This window comes from Saccostrea echinata, unplaced genomic scaffold (genome assembly GCF_033153115.1).
Source record: "Saccostrea echinata isolate AGI-Se365-2 ecotype Australia unplaced genomic scaffold, CSIRO_AGI_Sech_v1 ptg000001l, whole genome shotgun sequence".
NCBI classification, from domain to species: domain Eukaryota; kingdom Metazoa; phylum Mollusca; class Bivalvia; order Ostreida; family Ostreidae; genus Saccostrea; species Saccostrea echinata.
Genome location: NW_026889750.1, coordinates 10964218 through 10987816, shown reverse-complemented (window position 1 = coordinate 10987816; position 23599 = coordinate 10964218). Strand labels below are relative to the sequence as shown.

General features: G+C 34.0%; 2 protein-coding genes across 2 annotated transcripts in view; one reads left to right on the top strand and one right to left on the bottom strand.

Moving 5' to 3' along the window:
* Positions 1-23599, bottom strand: part of LOC133185180 (zinc phosphodiesterase ELAC protein 1-like) — a 295055-nt gene that overhangs the window by 29321 nt on the left and 242135 nt on the right. The window lies entirely within an intron of this gene.
* Positions 4179-8452, top strand: LOC133185129 (uncharacterized). Its single transcript, XM_061320191.1, has 2 exons — positions 4179-4253; positions 5103-8452. Exon 2 carries the CDS (start codon positions 5121-5123, stop codon positions 8247-8249), a length of 3129 nt encoding a protein of 1042 aa, XP_061176175.1. The 5' UTR covers positions 4179-4253; positions 5103-5120; the 3' UTR covers positions 8250-8452.

The window sequence follows — 23599 nt, the reverse complement described above, 5'->3', positions numbered from 1 at the left end:
TACTTTGATCGTCTATGATACTCTGATCCTCTATTTTACTTTGTATAATACTCTGGTTTTCTATTTTACTTTGTATGATACTCTGATTTTTTTTTGTTGTTACTTTGATTTTCTATGATATTTTGCTTTTCTTTTTACTTTGATTGTGTATGATACTTTGATTTACTATGATACTTTGATTTACTATGATACTTTGATTTACTATGATATTTTGATTTATTATGATACTTTGATTTACTATGATACTTGATTTTCTATGATATTTTGCTTTTCTCTTTACTTTGATTTTGTATAATACTTTGATTTACTATGATACTTTGATTTACTATGATACTTTGATTTTGTATGATACTTTGATTTACTATGATACTTTGATTTACTATGATACTTTGATTTACTATGATATTTTGATTTATTATGATACTTTGATTTACTATGATACTTTGATTTTGTATGATACTTTGATTTACTATGATACTTTGATTTACTATGATACTTTGATTTACTATGATACTTTGATTTACTATGATACTTTGATTTTGTATGATACTTTGATTTACTATGATACTTTGATTTTGTATGATACTTTGATTTATTATGATACTTTGATTTTCTATGATACTTTGATTTCCGAGAGCGCCATAGGAAATATGAGTTTTATAGAAACATTCAATTTGATTTTATTTTGCAAACGTACACAAAAGGTACATGAATGAAACGGATGAGTTTTGTAAAAAATGTTTTATGAAAATGTCTTCTTTTATTCTGCTTTCGTAGACGAATGAGTTTTATAAAAATATTTCATAGAAAAGTCTTATTTTTCTGCTTTTGTGGAAGATTTATTAAAAAACAACTTATTAAAGAAAATATCAAAATAAAATGACATACACATGCAATAAACTGAAATTAATTAATTATACCTAGGTAAAGTTATTACATGTGATATAAACATGTGACCTAAACTCATTGTTGACATATACCCCAGTTTATAATTATAATTCACCATTCAATAATAATACTACAGTATAACGTTTAAACATTACAATTTATTAAAACTTTAAATTACAAGTAAAAAATTCTTTAAATAAAGATTAGATAATTATGCTGATACCTTGTCGGGTGTTTATGTTCTCCGTCCGAATACCTGGATCCAGCTCATACCGCTGTCAAATTCTGAACTGAAAACGATTATACCTTGGGTCACGTTAACAGATAACATTATTTGTACACGGATAACACAATTTTGACTAACATTTCAAGATTACGAGCTTATCTTTTAAAAATGGTAAGATGGGGCATCGCCACTTTCTAATTCGAAAAAAAAAATTATAACATGGTCAATTCTTAAAGAATATTTTAGCATTTTGTAAAATTCACTTTGACACCGTAGGGTGATAAAAAATTAATAGCTGGTTTGGCAAGTGGAGAGAACCAATATTGCTGTTCCTAATTTATGATCTATTGCAAAAGTTAAAATTAGATGTAATGCAGCAAAGTAGTTCATGGCAGAGTTCGGGGAGGAGATTGATTGGCAAAGAGAGGATGTTTGGTTGGCAGGATTAAGGGAAGATGTCTGGTTGACAGGGTTAAGGGAGTATGTTTGTTTGAAAGGATTAAGGGACGATGTTTTGTTGGCAGGGTTAAGGGAGGGTGTTTGGTTGGTAGGGTTAGAAGAGGATGTTTGGTTGGCAGGGTTGAGGGAGGATGTTTGGTTGGCAGGATTAAGGGACGATGTTTGTTTGGCAGGATTAAGAGAGGATGTTTGGTTGGCATGGTTAAAGGAGGATATTTGGTTGGTAGGGTTAAGGGAGAATGTTTGGTTGGCAGGGTAAAGGGAGGATGTTTGGTTGGTAGGATAAAGGGAGTATGTTTGCTTGGCAGGATTAATGGAGGATATTTGGTTGGCAGGATTACGGGAGTATGTTTGCTCGCCAGGATTAAGGAAGGATGTTTGGTTGGCAGGATTAAGGGAGTGTGTTTGATAGGCAGGATTAAGGGAGGATGTTTGGTTTGTTTGGCAGGATTAAACGAGGATGTTTGGTTGGCAAGGTCAAGGGAGGATGTTTGGTTAGCAGGATTAAGGGAGGATGTTTAGTTGGCATGATTAAAGAAGGATGTTTGGTTGGCAGGATTAAGGGAGGATGTTTGGTTACAGGGTTAAGGGAAGATGTTTGATTGGCAGGATAAGGTAGGATGTTTTATTTGCAGGGTTATGGGAGGGTGTTTGATTTGTGTATGTGATTGTGGAGGGCCAATTTTTGAGTTTGAATGACCTTTTGTGATCTGAAATAAAGCATGAATAATATTTGAGAAGTAAACCTTGTCCCAACCGGTGGAACTTGTAAGCGTATAAGTTTTTAAGTTCCATATTTAATCAATTTTGCATAGATGACATCTCTTGCAAATAACAGTATAGATATATTCTCAAATTCGAAGAAAAAAAATCCATATTAGATAATTTTTTTGAATTTGATTTTATACATACAAGAGACAGGTATGATCGAGGGCAGTTTTACCAACTCTGTGGCTAAAGTTATCCCTCCTCCTTGAAAAGAAATAAAAAAAAAAGAGGCCCATGGGCCACAGTTCATCTGAGTCACTTTCATCTTGCTGCTCTTCATCAGCATATTTTTCCCTGTACACAAGCATTGAGTAAAATGTGGATGCTTACATATTAAGATGATTAATAATGACTTTGCTATTCGTTAGAGAAAGTATTTTAATAAATTTTTCGTATGCATTTTTAAGTAATGTCTACTATGTGGCCCCACCTGATACTTAGGTGTCATGATTTGAACAAACTTGTATCTAAAAACCTAAGAATGCTTCTATGTAAATATGACTAACTATGGTTTTCCTGTTCTTGAGAAAAAATTTTGAATATTTTTTTCTGATATATTTATATGAAAACTAATATAGCCCACCCTATCTCCGGGTGTCATGATTTGAACAAACTTGAATCTACACTACCTAAGGATACTTCCATTTGACTGCCCATGGCTTTGCTGTCCTTGAGACAAAAATTTCAAATGATTTTTTTCTTATACACCTATGTAAAACTTTGATCGCATATTGTTGCCCTTTCTAGCCAGTGGTTCTTGAGAACAAGACTTTTAAATGATGCCGTTACTTTTCACTAATTCCTAATTATCCATAAAGATGGTTCGTTTTCTATAGTATACATCATTTTGGCAAAATTATTGCCACTTACCCTACCCCCATTCCCCTGGTTCCTACGGGCCGGCGAACTATTGCATTAAATTGAGAGATCTGAGAGATTCCCAAGAAATACAGATAGGGTCCTTAACCTGCCTTATTGTTGCCAACTACAACGACTTAATTAGTAAGAAGTTGTAAATCAGTATAAGTCATCCTAATTTTGAAATTAAGAATGATTGCATTGCTTTTTTTTAAACAAATATTTTAATCGTTTTTATGAAATAATGCAAAGATCTGTTTTTTTGAATAGGTATTTCGGGTAAATTTTTACTGTACATGTACTTTGTTTGAAAATATCATCGGAAAGGAATATTCGTAAGTCTCTGGATTTATCCTACATTTATAACCCCAACCGGAAGTCCTTGTATCCCATTCGTAGTCTTATTTTGTATCGAGGTAATTTTCGAGGAAGAAATGAGTGGTCTACAATAAAGAGGCTTGACCAGAGACGTCCGAAACGATTAATTTGACAAGAAAAAAGTCTTTCGAAGCGAACGATGTCATTTTAAAGTAGGTTAATAATTGATATATAAACAAAGTACGAGCTTGAAGCGGGGGTGTCTGAAATTGAGATAGGTACCTTGTGATAAAAATAAGTAGGGGTGCCCCGTATACGAAACAAATGCCTGTGGTTATAAGACTAAGTTTTAAACTAGTGAACGCGTAATTAAATCCCACTGGCCTGTTTCCAGATAAAGTTTGTAAAAGGAATACATATAAAAGCATGCAGAACTGCAAAAGATTCAGCTAAGCAAGTGCATTAGCGCGTGTTGTGTTTAGAAAATAATTTAACTGGTGCAAAGATTTCGCTACTTGTAAAGTATTCATTTATAACACCAACAGCTCGCCATAGGAAATAAAGATAAACGGTGAATGCTAGTTCAAATCACGTACAGATAAACAGTCTAGACTCTAGAGTGCTATACCTATGGTTTCAGTTTTTGATCCGTAGACCAAGTACTGTCTAATATAATACTGCAAGTTAATGTAGTACTGTATACTAAGTGGAATCTTGGACTTAATATTTTCGATAGGTAAGCCTCGCGGGAAAGTGGTATATTTTGTTACGTGGGGTTTAGGGTAGGGTTTGTGGTTGTATCGTAAAGATCACGATATAGCTTTTATATTTTTACTAAAAATTATATAGCAAGTTCCAGGAATATATAATTTACAACTTGAAATTCGAGATCGGCAAACAAAGTATTAAAGTATGGAAGCTATGTTGTGTAAAATTCAATCAAGTTGTGTTTGGAAACACGGATGATAGACTTCATTTATCTACAATTTTTGCATTTTATATTCATTTATTCCAATAATTCTCTGCAAAAATTATGTAAATTAGATATACACTTGAGCATTCAATAAGGCTTTTCTCTGCATGTACTCTAGGTTTTACCTGTTGACAACTTACACGATTACCGAATAAAAAATGCTATAAATAGCGAAAATATGTTTTTACAGGGTAATGAGGTCATTTTTATATGGCTTGGTGTAAACTCATTGAAAACATGAAATAGTCACATTCGAACTTGATTCAGGTCAAATATTGAATAAACGGAGTAAATAACTAAAATATGATAGGTCGTTTGAAACTAGGCCGTTAAATGTAGAACTCAGTGATCAGGAAAATTGGGGGTAGAAAACAGCCTTGGTTTATTCTTTAGTAATAAAGCTACATTTTAAAAAATGATATTTATTGCAAACCCCACGCCCACTATCTATCTATCTATCTATCTATCTATCTATCTATCTCAGTAGTGTATGGTATTTTATGTCTTACAGGTAACATTTGAAACGACTTATTCAGTGATAACAAACAATATACATGTAGATTAATTTTGGAGAAAATAGAGATTTCGAAGATTTTATTTCAATTTTTTCAGCCACCCTACTATTTCTTGATGGCAACAGATACAAAGCGTGTAGTTGTTGGAGTGGATGTTGGTGGAACAAACACGGATGCAGTCATCCTGGACATTGATACGAATCCTTTTAAAGTGTTGACATCATTTAAAACACAAACCACTCATGACGTGACTTCCGGTGTAAGGAATGCTGTGGTTTCAGTTATCAATAAAGCTTTGGAGATATCGCCGATAGCCCTTACACAAATTAACATTGGAACCACCCACTTTGTAAATGCAGTCTTACAAAGAAAAGGCCTTGTTAAGGTGGGTGTCATTCGACTTTGTGGACCGGCATCTCGCAACATTCCACCCTTTTCCGACATCCCTGAAGATTTGCGAAAAATTGTTTATGGAGGAGTCTGTATGGCAAATGGAGGATACGAATTCGATGGTAGAGAAATATCACCAGTAGATAAAAATGAAATTATTGACTTTCTGAAGAAAATGTATTCAATTGGTGTCAGGAATATTGTTGTAGCTGGAATATTTTCACCTGTTTGTGTCGATCAGGAAAACTTGATCTATACGTTCATAAAAGAGTATAATCCCAATATAAGTGTTACATTGTCACATCACATTGGCCAAATTGGGCTTTTGCAGAGAGAAAATGCAGCAATACTCAATGAAACTTTGAAACCTCTGTGCAAAGGAACTGTAGAGCGGTTTAACACCGCTATATCAGAAATAGGAATAACCTGTCCATTTTTTCTTACCAAAAATGATGGTACCATCATAGAAAAGTCAATGGCAATGAAATTTCCAATCACCACGTTTTCCTGTGGACCAACAAACAGCATGAGAGGTGCAGCTTATCTTTCAGGGCTTAAAAATGCGATAGTGGTTGATATTGGAGGAACAACTACAGACGTAGGACTCATAACAAAAGGTTTTCCAAAACTTTCATCATCCGAGATTAGAATTGGAGGAATAAGAACTAATTTTCACATGCCAGATGTTAGAAGCATAGGTTTGGGAGGTGGATCTTACGTGCGACAAGAAGGCGAAGAAATTGTAGTAGGACCAGAGAGTGCTGGGTATAGAATATTAGAGGAGAGCTTAGTTTTTGCGAATCAGGATGACATTAGTGACAAGAAGATTACTGCAACGGACATTTCGGTTGCAGCAAACATTTCGAAGGTAGGAACACCCAGAAATGTCGAACATCTTCCAAAGAAATTTATTGAAAAATCTGTCGAGGCGATAAAAAGAAAAATAGAGGAGTGTATCGATGAAACAAAAATCACATCCGAAGATTTTCCAGTGATTCTGGTAGGGGGTGGTCACATACTCGTAGATAAGAAACAAAAGATGACAGGCGTTAGTGAAATCATAATTCCTGAATATTCTGAAGTTGCAAATGCTATCGGTGCGGCTCTTTCCCAAGTTGCTGGAAATGTGGAATATGTCAAGAGTTTAGATGATCACATAAACAAAGTAGAAAAAGACAGGATGATGTTAGAAGCCTTAAAGAACGACATGACGGGAGAAGAAAAGGAACGTGTGGAAATGGATATAAGGAAAAGATTTTATGAAGAAGCACACAAGAACCTATTAGATGAAGCTCGTAAGCTTTCCATTGCTAATGCCATAGAAAAGGGAGCTGAGGAAAAATCCATATTTGTGTTAGAGGAAGGAGATATCCCATTATCATATCTTCCCGGAAATGCTTCTAAATTTTTCGTGAAAACAATTGGTAATATAGACATGAAGAGTCGTCCCGTAAGTCTTGTTCTAAGAAAACTAGAGCAAAGAAACATGCCAGCTAGCTATGAAGAATATGCCAAAGGCAACAAAGAACAGAATTCTAGTACAAATACACTTCTGGCCGGAAAGAATGAAAACAAATGCAAAGCAGAGACTCCATTTGTTAACACAGCTGGGGAATGGATTTTGAACGAGTTCGATGTGGAATGCATTACTATTGGTGCAGGGATTCTAGGATCTGGAGGTGGTGGCTCTCCGTATATTGGAAAACTAAGGGCTTTAAATTCTCTTAGGGAAGGGAAACAAATCAAAATAGTAAATCCATTGAAGATCATGGAAAATGCTGATGACAGGAATGATTTGGTTGTTATTGTAGCCAGCATGGGAGCACCACTTATTGCAGAGGAAAAGCTTCTTGGCAAAGAAAGCCAAGATGCATTGAAATGTATGGCAGATTTATATTCTGCTGGATATTGTAATGGAGAAATCCCAGAAGACATTGATGTTATAAAAGAAGAAAACATCACATACATTAATGATTTTAAGTGCAATGAAAAGAATGAAATCCTCTCAAAGTACATGGGCCAGAAGAGAATTGTTGGTGTGATGAGTGCGGAAATAGGAGGCATAAACTCTGTGGAACCATTTACTGTTGCCGCTGAAATGAACCTGCCGGTTTTAGATTGTGATGGAATGGGAAGAGCTTTTCCAGAGCTCCAAATGCTTACTCCTCTTATATACGGAATGCTACCATATCCTTCTACATTGGCTGATGCAAAAGGGAGAAGAGCTGTCGTTTTAAAAGCCAATTCTGCTAAAGATTTGGAAAATCATTTCCGAAAAGTAGTTGTTGAAATGGGTTGCATGGCAGGTGTTGTAATATCAAGCTTGCAAAAAGACGATGTGTTGAAGAAAACTGTCCTGTTCACAACTAGTCTTGCGTGGAAAATCGGAAGGGCTGTAATTAATGCCAGAAACATGAAACTATCTACAACAGACGCGGTTCTTGGAGTAACCGGCGGAAGAATATTAATAGGTGGTAAAATAGTTGGCGTAAAGAGAGAAACAACGGGTGGGTTTAATATAGGCTATGTTACCATAACATCATTTAACAGCGACGATGTCCTGAAAGTTGAATTTCAGAACGAAAATGTGGTTGCCACCTTAACGTCAGCTGACAAGGAACAAGTTGTAGCAACTGTCCCTGATTTGATCACCATTGTTGATACAGATACCGGGGAGCCAGTACCAACAGAGGCATTGCGCTATGGACTTCGTGTAACCGTGCTGGTTTTGCCAGCTCATGAAAAGTTGAAAACGGCAGAAGCACTTAAATTTGTTGGTCCTAAAGCTTTTGGATACAATTCTCTCACTTACAGACCTTGTTGTGACTCTGTAAGCACGAATTCTCTGGTTTAAAATTCCATGATTATTGGCACTGAAATGAAAAATTGAATTTGAATATATGTGTATATGGTTAATGGCTATTACTCAGAAAGGTACATTTGACTGGAGGACATTTTGTATATATTGAATGCACACATTAAATATCACGCTGTTCCTTGTTCCATTATTGAATGCACACATTAAATATTACGCTCTTACTTGTTCCATTATTGAATGCAAACATTAAATATTACTCTCTTACTTATTACATTCTTTTTTCTTCATTACTTCCCAAAATTAAGATGAAGGTATTTGTTCAACAAAGCTATCTAAAAATCAAAAAAACAAGTTGATATTTTGCATAATTGCTTTTAGAAACACGGAAACACTCAACCTATCACATATTGTTAAAGCAAGTTGTTAAAGGGCTGCATGGTAATTTTATGTTTGTTTTTTTTTTGTGAAAAAAGAATAGAAACATTGTATTGAAAAGACCTTACACAAAATATTGTTTATTATAATTTGAACATTTTAACACCTATGAGCTCGAATTCAAATTCAAATGACCTTAAGTTAACAGAAATTTATAATAATAATAATAATTCCGATATTAAAATTAAAGTTTTTTTTTTGTTGGTTGGTTATTTGATTTTTAATTTTTGTTTATTTTACTTATTTTTTGTTTTGCTTTTTTGAAAATAGACATCATAAAGAATATGATACTGGTGGGAAAAAAAATTGTGCTATGATTATTATAAAAATCTTGTCAGGCAAATTCCTTCACTATGACTATCAAAATACATGCATATATGAATTATACATTTCATGTAATTTAGTAATATAATATGGAATTATTTAACAGGATTTCTTTATTTTTTTATTTTAGGTAAACTCAACAATTACTTTTCATTAATTTACTCAAAATTTAAGTTGATTAAAGTGTTTACCAAGGTCATGACACATTTTATGGTCTGAATCGATTTTCCCGCATGAAAGAATACACTGCTTACAGGAGAGAGAATGATAGAAATCAAAATATGAGGAAATGCATTGTTGATTACGTAAAAACCTTTATCCTCTCATTTTTTTAAAACTTTGATTTAAACGTCATCTTTAATAAAATATCGAATGCAAAAGTCAATCCTATTTTCCGAAGAAAAAATTGCAACTGAATCTTTAATAAAGGAGGAAAAAAATGTTAGTTCTATATTGCTAGAGGTAGAGCTCAATCATTAAAAATCAAATTGTGTTGGTAATAAAGCAATCCTCATTTGATGGCCGAGTTACCCCGCTTTCATTATGCTGAGGTAAACGGATTGTACGATGTACATGGTCTTCGTTGACGTCTCAATATGGTATCGAAATTTTACATAAAAATATATCTTTAAAATTCTATTTAAAATCCATATACGTTAATCTCTTGTCATGAAAAGAGGTAGATTCAGGCCAGAAAATGTGGTACATGTATAAAGCTTTTGCGATTTGATTATCGCCTTTAATGACCACAAAGGGTATCGACTGCAATGAATTGTACAAAAACACCATCAAAACCTACGAAGAAAAAAAGAAGAAAGATTTCATTATTATTCACCACAGTAACTGTTAATGGCTTATTTAGCTTTTTGAAGAGTGATCTTCGTTATGACTGGAAGCAGCTTACTACTGAGTATTGCCATTGTTGAGATTAGTTGCCAAATGTTGCATCGTTAACACATAAGCCAATTCAAAACTAAAGCTAGTTTGTAATCTATTTTCTTTAAACAAGATTTTGAATTTCCACCATGGCTGATAAAGAAATAAAAGTTACAGAAAGTAAAGAATGCATCCAAATTTAAAAGTTTCAGTTATTATTAGAGCTAAAATAGTATATTTTCCTTATTCTTCGTGGGAATTTCGATTATTTATTTTTTCGCAACCAATTTGATCATTGTGGTGTATTCACCTATCGTCAAATGCATGCTTGAAATCCACTTAATCATCGGTACGGAAAAAAATTGCGTGTTCCCGAAACTTTTATGACGCCGGTTGTATACTTCAGCGTTAAGCGGAGTAACGTATTTATGTGTAATATAATGTAATTTACATGTAACTAAGATACTAACAATAAAGAAAAGCATGACAATAATTCGTCAAAGAAAGAGTAAAGCATCTTCATAAAATATAGGTACAGAATGATTTAAATCATTGCCACTGGGACAAGGGCGGAGCCACATAGGAAGGTCAAAGTTTTACATGGGAATATAGTATAATACAGCTACAGGAAATCGCCAGGGAATTGACAATAACTTATTTATATTTGGAATTCGTTATATCTGATTTATTACTCAGAATTTTTAAAGACTGGTTGAAAAACATTCGTTCGTTTTCAACATGGATTCGCGATATCCGTGTTCGGTATAAAATTGTTGTACTGTATGCAGGAAAAAAAAATCTAAAAATCCTTCTCATTGGTCATTTGCAAATTATTTTTTCAAAAAAATATTCTGATTGTACATAAAGTATTCCGAAGTTGATATTATGAAAGATGCTTGAGTTTTTGATTGACAATATCTATGTAGTTTTTGGAGATCATGTCTTCCAGCAAGCTATCGGAATTCCCATTGGTTCTAATTGCACCCTTTATTAGCAGACCTATTTTTATATTCATATGAAGCAGACGTTTTTCATACTAATTGTTAGGCCATTATTTACACACTGAATTCCGTTTTCCCGATCATAACAAGGAGCACACGGCGGGTGTGACTGGTGACAGGGGATACTTACTCCTCCATGACACCTGATCCCACCTCTGATGCTTTTGAAGGTCCTTGTTTGCTCTGCATGCTCCCGATTTGTATTCTTTCAATGGACTTTTGTGCTTGATTACTATTCGTTATCTCCATATTTCACTCAAGAGGTTGTTTGAACCATGACCTTAGGAACAAAGTCTAATACAGAGACGTCTAGAAATCAAGAAGAGTAAAAAGGTTAAGATTTATAAAGCTGACATCAAGCCTCAATATAATATAAATTAAAATAATTGATATCACAGAAGTTTATTTGGAAAAAAAAATAGTGGTTCCATTTATTCATTTGTCACAAAGAGAATGGTGAATAGATGAAAGTTGTAGCCCTTAACATTAATATCCAACCTCTCAAATATATATATATATATATATATATATATATATATATATATATATATATATATATATATAATATGTATATATATGTATATATATATATATATATATATATATATATATATATATATATATATATATATATATATATATATATATATATATATATATATATATATAAAGGGTTATTGTCGATATTTTTTGTCTATGAGTTCATAAAACAATAAAAGTATTTCGTTGATCACTAATATGCAATAAAACATCATTTTCAATCAGCTCATCTGTTGTTCTGAGTTCCCAAAGGTTAAGACATGGAACATCGTCTTATTTAAGCATGATAATAATGAGCATTAAACATTCCACATTGTCAAGACAAATTTAAGAATAAAAGATAAATGCTAATAAGATATGGAATAAAAAAATGAAAATAAATGATCAGATGAAAAAAAAACATTACTGTCTAGTCATTTCTAATTTTTTACTACGTGTTTTGCGGAAAGGTTGCAAAACATTGTATCAATTCCTTGGGTCTTTCTGTCATCTCTTGAAAGTCTATAAAAATGGTGATGCTATCAATTTGCTTTGACAAACTCTAAATCAACAGCTTACTGATTTGAACGACAGTATAACCGCAGTTATTAACTGAATTTTAGTAATGGCTAAAAAAATTTAAAAATATGGGACAATAAACAAGAAAATCTGCTTAATGTTTTATAGTTTTTATACCCCCTATACCAGTGACGTTTTGCTTTAGACTGACCCTGACCTTTTCAATAAACAGATTAATCTGTCCAGTCTAGAGATCTTATAATTATTGACAGAGATTACAACACCTCTCCGTTATGTCATCTGTACAGGTATTTAACAGATCAAATCCTCAGCAGCATAGATTTCATAATAGCTCTTCCTATTCGGATTGAAAATTATAAGCTTTACCTTTGTAATTGAGATAGTTTAATAACTCGTTCTTCATATTTTTATGCCATAATACCATTTCGCTTCAGTTACGAATTCTAAATTTGTGAAATTAATGAAAAATGAAATACCTTAGGCATTTTGCTTCTATAAAAAAATGAAAAGAAGGATATTAACCTAAACGCAATCATATTTTCACGAATCAGGGACAGTTTGACAATCTAGATAACTGAAGGGTTAGTTGATTGCTGCTATCAGTTGATGGGTATTGGTAGTGTTTGGTACCACTATTCTTATAACTTGTCTACAAATAGTTAAGTCATAATGTTAAATGTTAAAACATAGAAGACCACCCAACTTTGCCGATAACACAAGACTTCAATTTTATCATTTTGGATGATTATCATTTAAATTTTTAGATGAAACGATATGATCCATAGCTTTGCGGATATTTTGATAGAGACAAATACTTTGCACTCATGTGATCAAATTATTTTCTTTTTCTTCGGAAGACGTAAAATGCAGTTTTGCGTTCTCAGTAGCTCTTACTACATGCAAAATTAATGATGAGCAGAACATCACAAAAATAAATCCACTGATGAATTTCAACGTTTAAAATTCATCAGTGATTTTTTTAAAATTTTTGTTAAAGACGTCTACGTCTTTAAAAAGTTATTTGACTTTTCTTAAAGAAACTTATAGTAAAACTGGTATAAAAACGCCATTTTTATATACATTCCAATAGAAAAACGTAAAAATAGTACCAAAAACTATACTGCGTTTACAGTAATATTGCATTAAAACTACGTAGGCAAATTTCCTAAAAATTACAGATAATACATGTGTATGCTGCAAATTCTCAGGAACATTATACATGTATCAAATTTTGAGGGTATGTTTTCTCGTATGATTTTTTATGCAGTAAACCCGCGACCTACATTGAGAGGCTGATCTTAGTTAAAAGTGAATATCCAGTAATGCACAAAGCTCTACGCTCGCCCCAACGGTCGTACCGTCAACATATTACTGAGCTGATTGTAAAATGTGTATCGGAAAATTTTAAAATCAGTCTCTCTATAGGTAACAATAACATGTTCTAGTCCCTTATAATGAGGAATTTGAAGCTTTTAGGAATAAAACATGTACAACTTACATACTAAGTTCAAATGATGACATAGGGATACTATCAAAATTTCATGAAAATTTGACCTATTTTCACAATTTTACCAAATCTGCAACAGCTTCCAGGCTCGTGCTTATGCCCTGCACTACCACAAAAAATGCAGATTAACGCCTGCACATACCCTTGAACAGCAATTATATTGGCTCAACCATCTTCCTTCCTTGCTACAATTAATCCTATGAACCCATCCCGCTTTTCTGAGGAAATCACGGATGAGTGAGTTTTGGCTTTAGTTCGCATTTCCATATTCTATGAAAGGTTTTTGTTTGTTTGTTTATTGTTCAACGCCCCTCTCGAGAATTTTTCACTCATATGGAGACGCCACCACTTGCCGGTGAAGAGCTGCAAATTTTGACCTACTAGTATACTCGGCACTTAGGACCATTGAGAGTGAGGGATCTTTTTCGTGCCAGCTACTGCGACACGGGACCTCAGTTTATACGGTCTCATCCGAAGGACCGGTCTCCACGTCCCACAGTGGGATTTGAACCCGCGATGTAAGGATTAACTCCTTACTCCGCGACTCTAGAGCGAACGCTCTAACCACTGCACCACGCGGGCGACTCTATGAAAGGTAGTAGTGATACTATAATGCCATATATCAATAAAATATTATGTATAAAAGCCCCCACTTCCCTCCAAATGTACACATAAATTATTCCAGCAATAAGAACACCACAGATACACATCCAAACTTTAGTTTTCCATATTTTTTCTAACTGTTGACGGTACTATCCTCTGCCACTTATGGTGTTTGGTTTACTTAGCTGTAGAACTGTAGCTCTCTGGTTGAGAAAAATCGGACAGACAAAACAGAGGCTGCAGATCCAAGCACTGTAACAAACGCCGCTGCTTTTTTGTCGCCCGCTGCTATTATTTCTGGTATTTTATGCGTTCCTCCGCCAAATGCATGGTATTCTTCAATTAACAATATATTTTACTCATAATCTTGCGAATTTATTTACCTTTCAACGGTTCCAAACAGCCCTATATGGCCTTTGAATGTCAGTTCGAATTCCGAAGTCCATGTTTGGGGCGTGGTAAAATATGTCTAAAATGAAGAACATACAAATGCCGAGAAAATCTAAATAAAATATTTTGGAGGTCACAAATCATCTATATTCTCTATAAAAGAATGCAATATGTATTCCAGTGACATTCCTTATTGCATTGGTCAAGATGCATTGAGTATGTTGTGCAACTGCCCAGAGGGTCATACCACTTCTCTCATTTTATAATTATTATAAAGCCTTTAAAATGGTTGAGATCCAAATCCCTTGCTGCTTATAATGTCAAGCATTCTCACAATGTCAAGGTTTTGTGATTTGGGAACTCCACACAAACCCTTGACATAAGTCGCTATTTAAAAGTTGGGCTAGAAAGCTACTATTTCATTTGTTCCTGGTCTAGGACTAGAACCAATCAGAAAACAGCTTTTATTGTAGGTGAGTTTAGTAAACAAATATGACTCGTCTTTAAAATAGAAAGTGTCGATATTGTAGAATTTGTGACTAGTTACATTAAATGAAACATCGGGGATTAATTTTTGGAGATCGTCCTCCTAACAGTAACAAAAGATATGCTCTGGAGTTGGGCCATTTGAAAACGACGGATTTGAAAAATATATTCTCATTGGTTAGTTTATAATTACCCATTACGTCATGTGTAACCACAAACCCAACTTTTAAATAGCGACTTATGTCAAGGGTTTGTGTGGAGTTCCGAAATCACAAAACCTTGACATTGTGAGGATGAATGTCAAGATGCATAAAGTGTTCTGTTGTGCAAGTGCCTTGGAGGTCATATCACCCCTCTCATTTTATAATTGATCAAAAGGCTTTAAAACGGTTGCGATCCCCACCGCTAAATCTTATTTCTTATTTATTTTTGCTGCTTATGCCAAGATACATAAAGTGTTCTGTTGGGTAGGTGACCCAGGGGTCATATCACCCATCTCATTGTATAATTGTTCAAATATCTTTAATATGATTGAGATGTCCCTAAACTATATACGAGGGTCGTTCAATAAGTAATGCAACCTAAAGTTTATCATAATAAATATAGAAGCATTAAATTTTATTTTTACACAGAAGAAAAGTTCCTTTAAAGAACTCCTAATCACCGAAAACCGCATGCCTTTTTCTTCTTCCACTTTTAAAGTAAACATGGTCACTACCCCAGCTAAAAACTGTATAAAAATGTTTTCTGTCAAGATGAAAATGAAGGCATATATGAAAATTGTGCTTTATTTCAAAAACCGCTTTGAAAGCAAAAATCTTTCATATGGGTTCCATGTGAAAGATATGGTTTTGATATGTAGAAAGACTAGTCTTTCATACTGTACAGTTTTCAGATGGATTAAAAAATTCAAAAGTAAAAAGATCGCAGTTGATTGAAATCTGTTGGGACAACGAGAATATCGATGCTGTGAGCAACAGGATATCTGAAAATGACAGATTTACATTGAAAGACATTGCTAAGATACTAAATAGTTCAACATCACAACAATCTATACATGCCTAAGAGAAAACAAGCACTAAATTTGCCAACGGTCTATTAAAAAATAAACATTTTAACAAAAGAAGGTATGATAAATTTTGGTGATGGATGACGAAAGATGGGTGTACTTTTTATAGCTTAATAGGAAGATCATTGAATAATAAAATGTGGAATCAGATAGAAAGCTGGCTGTCGTCCTTTTTTGAGAATAAAAGTAAGTGTTTCAAACATGTCTTATATGGATTTTCTTTTTACTGAAGAGGTCCAGTAATACATGTACATACATCCAAAGGAAGTACCATCAATAGTAACTGTTACGCTAAAATTTCACTGAGGAAAGTTAAATTGGTTTTCTGTAGGGAAAGTGCAAATACAGGTCCACAGGGTAATTTTCCTGTACCTGACAACGCTGCTGCAAATAAGCATAAAGATGTAAAGGAAATTTTGGAGAAAGGAAAGTTTACAGGTTAGCCATTCCCTGCATTCGCTAGATCTGTCATTGTGCGATTTGATTATTCCAAAAAACGCAAGAAAACAATCAAAATAAGACTTTACAATTTCAGGTTTGTCATGGGGAGTGCTATCCATCAGTGTTTTGAGCATCTCTAAAGATGAGTATGCTGAGGTAATTTGGTCATGGGTTCAAAGACATATTAAGATATGTGTAAAGGTTAACGGGGAATACTTTGAGGGATTAAATATATTAAGAAATTCCTTCTCGTGCTTTTATTATTTTTAGACGGTCTTTTGCATTACTTATTTAACGACCCTCGTATGTTTTTATTGCTAATGTCAAATTGCATAACGTATTCTATTGGGCAAGTACCCCTCATTTTATTATTGTTCAAATATCTTTTAAATGTTGAGATCCCCACACCTAAACCTTATACATGTTTATAGATGCATAAAGTGTTCTGCAGGGGTCATATCAACCCCTGAAGCCCCACCCCATTTTATAATTATTCAAATATCTTTGAAACGGTTTACATCCCCAACCCTGAACCATATATATTCTTACTGCTTATGTAAAGATCCATTGATTTTTTTTTTTAAATTACTGATATAAAAAGATATTGGGAACAAGTATTTTTTAAAAGAGAAAAATGTCGTTTTTGACTCCCCTATTCCCCCTTGGATAAAAATGAAAATTCCGTAACATCATTGCAAATCTTCAAAACACCGCCTATCAACTTCCAAAAGATGAACTGGCTATTGTAAAAATATAAGAAGAGTTTGGGAACTAGGTTTTTTTTTTAAATAAATAAATAAAGGTAAAAGAATGTTATATTTTATCAGCATTTGTCCCCAAGGATGGAAATGAGAATTCCGAAACTTTTTCCACATCTACATGACACCACCAATCATCTTCCAAAAGATGACTTGTTACTGCATAAAATGCAATAGGAGTTCTGGGAACCAGGTCTCTGTGGAAAAAAAACGTCGTTTTTCGACCCAATTTGGCCCCCAGGATGAAAATTAAAACACCGAATCCTTATTGCACATCTTAATAACACCACCTATCATATTCCAAGCAGAAAATAGATTAATGGTTCATGAAAATAGAAGTTTTCAGTTTTTTTAATTGTATAACTGTATTAATTAAATTATTTTAGAATATAATTTTTGATCGTGACAAAATTGTAAAAAGTGGTCTAATCCAGAACTCCCATACTCTTGACTTGGGGCGACGGGGGTGGGGTGGGGGGTTACTTTAATAGACCACTGTTCAGGAAAATATCTCAATCCTCTTTCATTTCTATCTCTTCCCTTTATTTGACCATTTCCTTCATTCGTTACATACATGCATAAAGAACCCAATCAATACAACAATGCTCCTGTAAATCCGGAGTAGTTGTAAGGATGTACATACACACGGCTGTTCATACTTTCAACTTTCACGTGATCACCCTGCTTTAGTTTAACTATCACCGTCCTGCTTATCTGTATATAGTCTACATGTCCAGAACGGTGCATATATGCCACATAGTCCTTATTAACTTTGATTCCCAATGTGATCGTACCCTTCGACAAGGAATCAATAACAAACATGTAGGTTCCTGTTACTGGACACTCGAACACTCCTGTTCTGTCATCATATCCGTTACCATCATTTGTCAAAACATCGTCATATATTACCGTCTGTCTTATTCCAAGGTTAGGTATCGCAGATGACAAAGAGACAGAGAAACTGACTCCACGAGTAGATGGAACTTTAAATAAATACAAAATGTCATTTTGAAATAATTTTAGGAAAAACATTCTACAGGAAAGACAATAAATACCACATACAAAAGAAAACAAATAAACATTAAAAAGAATACCTGAAGTAGAGGTTTCAATCAATTCTCTTCTCTGCTTATTTTTGACTTCCAGTATCCCACCATTAACATTTCGAAACAATATAAGAAGTAAAGCCATCAAAACAATACATGAAATCTTTGCCATACTGTGGCAGAGAAGGTTCCACGCACTTGAATGAGTTAGAGAAATGAATATATACTTTTAACTGTTGTTATCTATTATATATATACATTATGTATTGCATCTGTTACAATTACTTAGCATGATATAAGCTCATCAGAGGTTTGAATTACTGTAGCGAATAAAATTAGCTTTTAGTCACAATAATAGTGAATAATAGTGAATCCATGTTAAGTGGCAACTATTCCTTTTTCAGAGACAATCTCTAGTGACATTTGAAATTAAGATTGAAATAAGATTTGCACGCTTCATAATCTAACTTCTGCATGAACAAAAATTTAACATACTTTTTAAAAGTTAACTATAGTTTACTATTGTAAATACTTTATTTTACTTTAATGATTTGATTAACTTTGAAACTAACTAAAAACTTTACTATATTGTACCTAGATTTCCTATGAAAGTTACAAAAGAATATTAAAAATCTTAATATCTCTTTATTTAGGTAGTAAGGGAAATAATATTTGAATATACAGGTAAACTTCTCTTGTAATAAAAATAATCTAATAATAATGTTGTAAATTTTGAATTTACTTGGTGAAGGTAAATACAAAATTTACATGTTAAATATTTTGCATTTATCTCCACCCAGTAAATTCAAAATTTACAGCATGATAGTAATAATACTTTGATTTATTATAGTAGTTTAACTTTGATACTTTGATTTACTATAGTAAACTATAGTTCACTATAGTAAACTAGTTAAAACTACAGGTAAAGTCATCATCACAATGTCAAGGTTTTGTGATTTCGGAACTCCACACAAACCCTTGACATAAGTCGCTATTTAAAAGTTGGGCTAGAAAGCTACTATTTCATTAATTTTGTTTCTGGTCTAGGACTGGAACCAATCAGAAAACAGCTTTTATTGTTGATAAGTTTTGTAAACAAATATGACTCGTCTTTAAAATGGAAAGTGTCGATATTGTAGAATTTGTGACTAGTTACATTAAACGAAACATCGGGGATAAATTTTTCGCCCTCCTAAACATCACAAAAGATATGCTCTGGAGTTGGGCCATTTGAAAACGACGGATTTGAAAAATATATTCTCACTGGTTAGTTTATAATTACCCATTACGTCATGTGTAACCACAATCCCAACTTTGAAATAGCGACTTATGTCAAGACCTTGACATTGTGAGGATGGAGTTCCGAAATCACAAAACCTTGACATTGTGAAGATGCAGGTAAAGTTTACTACGGTATTTTACGTTAGGTGAATATATTATTTTTGCTTCTGATTTTAAGACTGAACCTTTGATGGAAGCGTATAGAATTTTAATTCCTATTAAATCCTACAGTATAAGAGCGTGTAAACTAGAGAATATGCACTGCGTGCCTGTAAGAGACAAATTAGAACTCGCTCTATGTAAATCTTATACGGTACCAATTTTGAAGCACCAGATGCGCATTTCGACAAATTATGTCTCTTCAGTGATGCTCATGCCGAAACGGTGGAAATCTAAAATATTTAAATAAAAAAAACCCAACAACTTGGAAGAACTGAAAAAAGGGGGGCAAAATACGTCGAAGGATCAGAGCTATGCATGAGGGAGATAATCCTTAATTTGACATAAATTTCAAAATTTTACCACAGCAATTAAATATTCAAGCTAGTACCGAAGTACTTATCTACTGGGCTGTAGAGCTGTACAGCATTATCAAACAATTAATCTGGTCAATTTAAGAATACTTTTATGACTTCCAAAAAATATACATAATGAAATAATGAGGATTCTGCATTCGCTGATATTTCCGGGAAAAGATTATATAAATGTCATTGATACCTTCACTTGAGCCAGCAACATGACCGTAAGGTGAACAGAAATAAATATAACCGCTTGTTATTGATTAGAATTAAGGTTTATTTTAAAATATATTAATAGCCTTGGTGCGATGCTACCATAAATGATAAGTAATCTCAAAACAGCCGTTGGCTCAAACCGACGTCAACATGTCATTACGGGTATTGGTCAAACGGAGTCAGATACCCTGGTGTCTGGCGTTAGACGAAGCCATTTATTTAATGTATTTTGGCGATAACTTAATCAGTGGGTGTAGATTGTCTGACTTTTTTTTGTTTCTGACCTTTTCATAGGGTTATTTCCACTTTTTAAACATCCTTTCATATAATTAGATAATACCCATCCATAAAAGGACAATACCATAAGGCTTATTGATAGTCTGTCCAACATGACTAATTCCATCACATTTTAAACGATATCAAATAATTTTTTGAATTGTATTCACATGAAAATGTCATTTAACATTAAGGTTTCATCATCTAAAAACAACTTTTAGTCAGATTGGATGCATACATGAACAGCTTGAAACAAATAAACATGACACGATTTTTGAAAGTCTACAGAAAATTTAGAATGTCATTTTCGACCATTGCTGTCAAGCGCGAGTGCGTTTTCATATTGATTCCGAAAGTGTATTGCATCATCTAGCCTGGTTCCCTGTCCCTGTTATGCTTCGTATACTTAGCGACACTAGTGTCATCACGTTATTGACGACAAGCACCGAAAGTGTACTACATCATTACGTTATTGACGGTAAGCACCGAAATTCACGAAATAGTGATATATAGACCCCTTTCTGAGCATAAGCGTTTGGTTTCAGGATGGTGTATTTTGTGTATTGTGTGTTTTTCTATGTCTGTCTAAATGCACTCATTGAAATAAAAATCAAAAATCGCTGAAATTAGCATTTTAAAGAAAATATCGTCGTTCTGTATATAAATCGCCACCTTGGATTCCAGGGGGTACCTCAGTTCACACTTGATTTTATTTAATATCTACACGTTTCCTACCGGTGTCGGGCGAGTTCTAGCTTCGAAAATGATTGAATAACTCCTAAATAACTCTAATTTGCCATATAAAACATGCAGTAAATCAAAACGTCTTCGATGCATAACATTAAAATCGAAAGCAACGGAAATGATGATTTCTTACTATGTAAAGTACAAAGGCGTCTCGGAAATGCGCGGAAAGTCTAGAGAGAACAAGTTTGGCGCGGTTTCTGACCTCTCTAGACTTTCCGTGAAGTTCCGGGACGTCTCTACACTTTACATAGTTAGAAATCATATCTTCCGTTGCTTTCAGTTTCAGTGCTAGTTTCGAGGACGTTTTGGTTTACTGCATGTTTTATACGGCAGATGCAAATCGGCAGACGATTGATTATTCAATCATCTTTAGCTTACCTGAGCTGAAGCTCAAGTGAGCTTTTCTGATCACATTTTGTCTGTCCGTCTGTCTGTAAACTTTTCACGTTTTCGACTTCTTCTCCATAACACTGGGCCAATTTCAACCAAACTTGCCACAAAGCATCCTTAGGTGAAGGGGATTTAAGGTTGTTCAAAAGAAGGGCCACGCCCTCATTCAAGGGGAGATAATTCAGAAATAGTGAAAATTTGGTCGCATGCTTAAAAAACAACACTGGGCCAAAAAAGTTGAAACTTATAGGAACCTTCTTTACATAGTGTAGATTCAAGGTTGTGCGAATCGTGGCCCCTGGGGGTAGGGTGGAGGCCACAACGGGAGAATAAAGTTTTACATAGGAATACATAGGAAAATCTTTAAAAAAAATTCTCCTCAAGAACAACAAAGCCATGATTAGTCATATTGATATGAAAGCATTCTCAGCACGGTAGTGTAGATTCAATTTTGTTCAAATCATGACCCCCGGGGGTAGGGTGGGGCCAAAATAGGGGATCAAAGTTTTACATAGGAATAAATAGGAAAAAATCTTCTTCTCTAGAACAGAAAAGCCCTGTTTAGTCATATTGATATGGAAGCATCCTCAGATAGTGTAGATTTGAATTTGTTAACATAATGACCCCCCGGGGTAGGGTTGGCAACAATGGGGAATCAAAGTTTTACATAAGAATATATAGAGAAAAAACTTTAAAAAATTCTTAAGGATAGCAAAGCCATATTTAGGCATGTTGATATGGAAGCATTCTCAGGTAGTGTAGATTCAAGTTTGCTCAAATCATGACCGCCTGGGGGTAGGGTGGGCCACAATGGGGGATCAAAGTTATCCATACTTATATATAGGAAAAACTTTTAAAATCTTCTTCTCTAGAATATCAAAGCCATGACTAGTCATTTTGATATGGAAGCATTCTCAGGTAGTGCAGATTCAAGTTTGTTCAAATCATGACCCCCTGGGGGTAGGGATGGACCACAATGGGGGATCAAAGTTTTACATAGGAATATATAGGAAAAAATCTTCTTCTCAACAACAGAAAAGCCATGATTAGTCATATTTTTATGTTAGCATCCTCAGCTGGTAGTGTGGGTCAAGTTTGTTCAAATCAGGACCCCCGGGGGTAGGGAGGGGCCACAATGGGGGATCAAAATTTTACAAAGGATTATATAAGGAAAAAATTAAAAACTCTCTTCTCAAGAGTAGCAAAGCCATTTGTTATGTTGATATTGAAGCATCCTCAGTTTAAAATTCACCCCCCTCCATATAAACTTTTCAATACTGAACTGATTTGGGTTTTTTCCTAACCAATGTGCTCAGGTGAGCGATGTGGCCCATGAGTCTCTTGTTAAAGCTAGATCTCACCCGCTAGGAAAGGTGTAGATATTGAATGAAATCAAGTTTGAACAGAGGCACCCCTGGAATCCAAGATGATGAGTTGCCAGCCTTGTGACTTTTTATATACAAACTTATGATATTTTTTTTAAAAAGGCTAATTTCAGCGATTTTTGATTTTTATCTAAATGAGTGTATTAAGGCAGACATAGAAAAACAAACAGCACCCAAAAATACACCATCCTGAAACCAAGCGCCTATGTTTCTGAGTGGCAACCATATACATGTATTTTTAAAAATGTTAAAGCCCTTGCTTCCGCATCAATATATGCATTTATACTAGTTGAAGTCGAGGGTTCCTATGAAAGCAAAAGGATCTATTAATCGAATCTTTATACAGTTTGAAAGTCAAGATATTTAAAGTGACGACACTGATACTGTGGGACGGACTATAAAGGTTCGATATGGTGAAAAGAATTGATTATTTGTCTGTGTGATTTTATTCATTTTCTATTAAAATGTAATCTGTATAAAAACTGTCGACATGATTTTCTAAGTTATATTGGAATTTCAAATTTACATACATGTAATAATGATTGAAATGTTCTACTAATATACAAGTGTATCTATTA

What these genes read in the sequence shown, in the direction of transcription:
- LOC133185129 (XM_061320191.1), top strand. Translation starts at nt 5,121, where the DNA reads ATGGCAACAGATACAAAGCGTGTAGTTGTTGGAGTGGATGTTGGTGGA.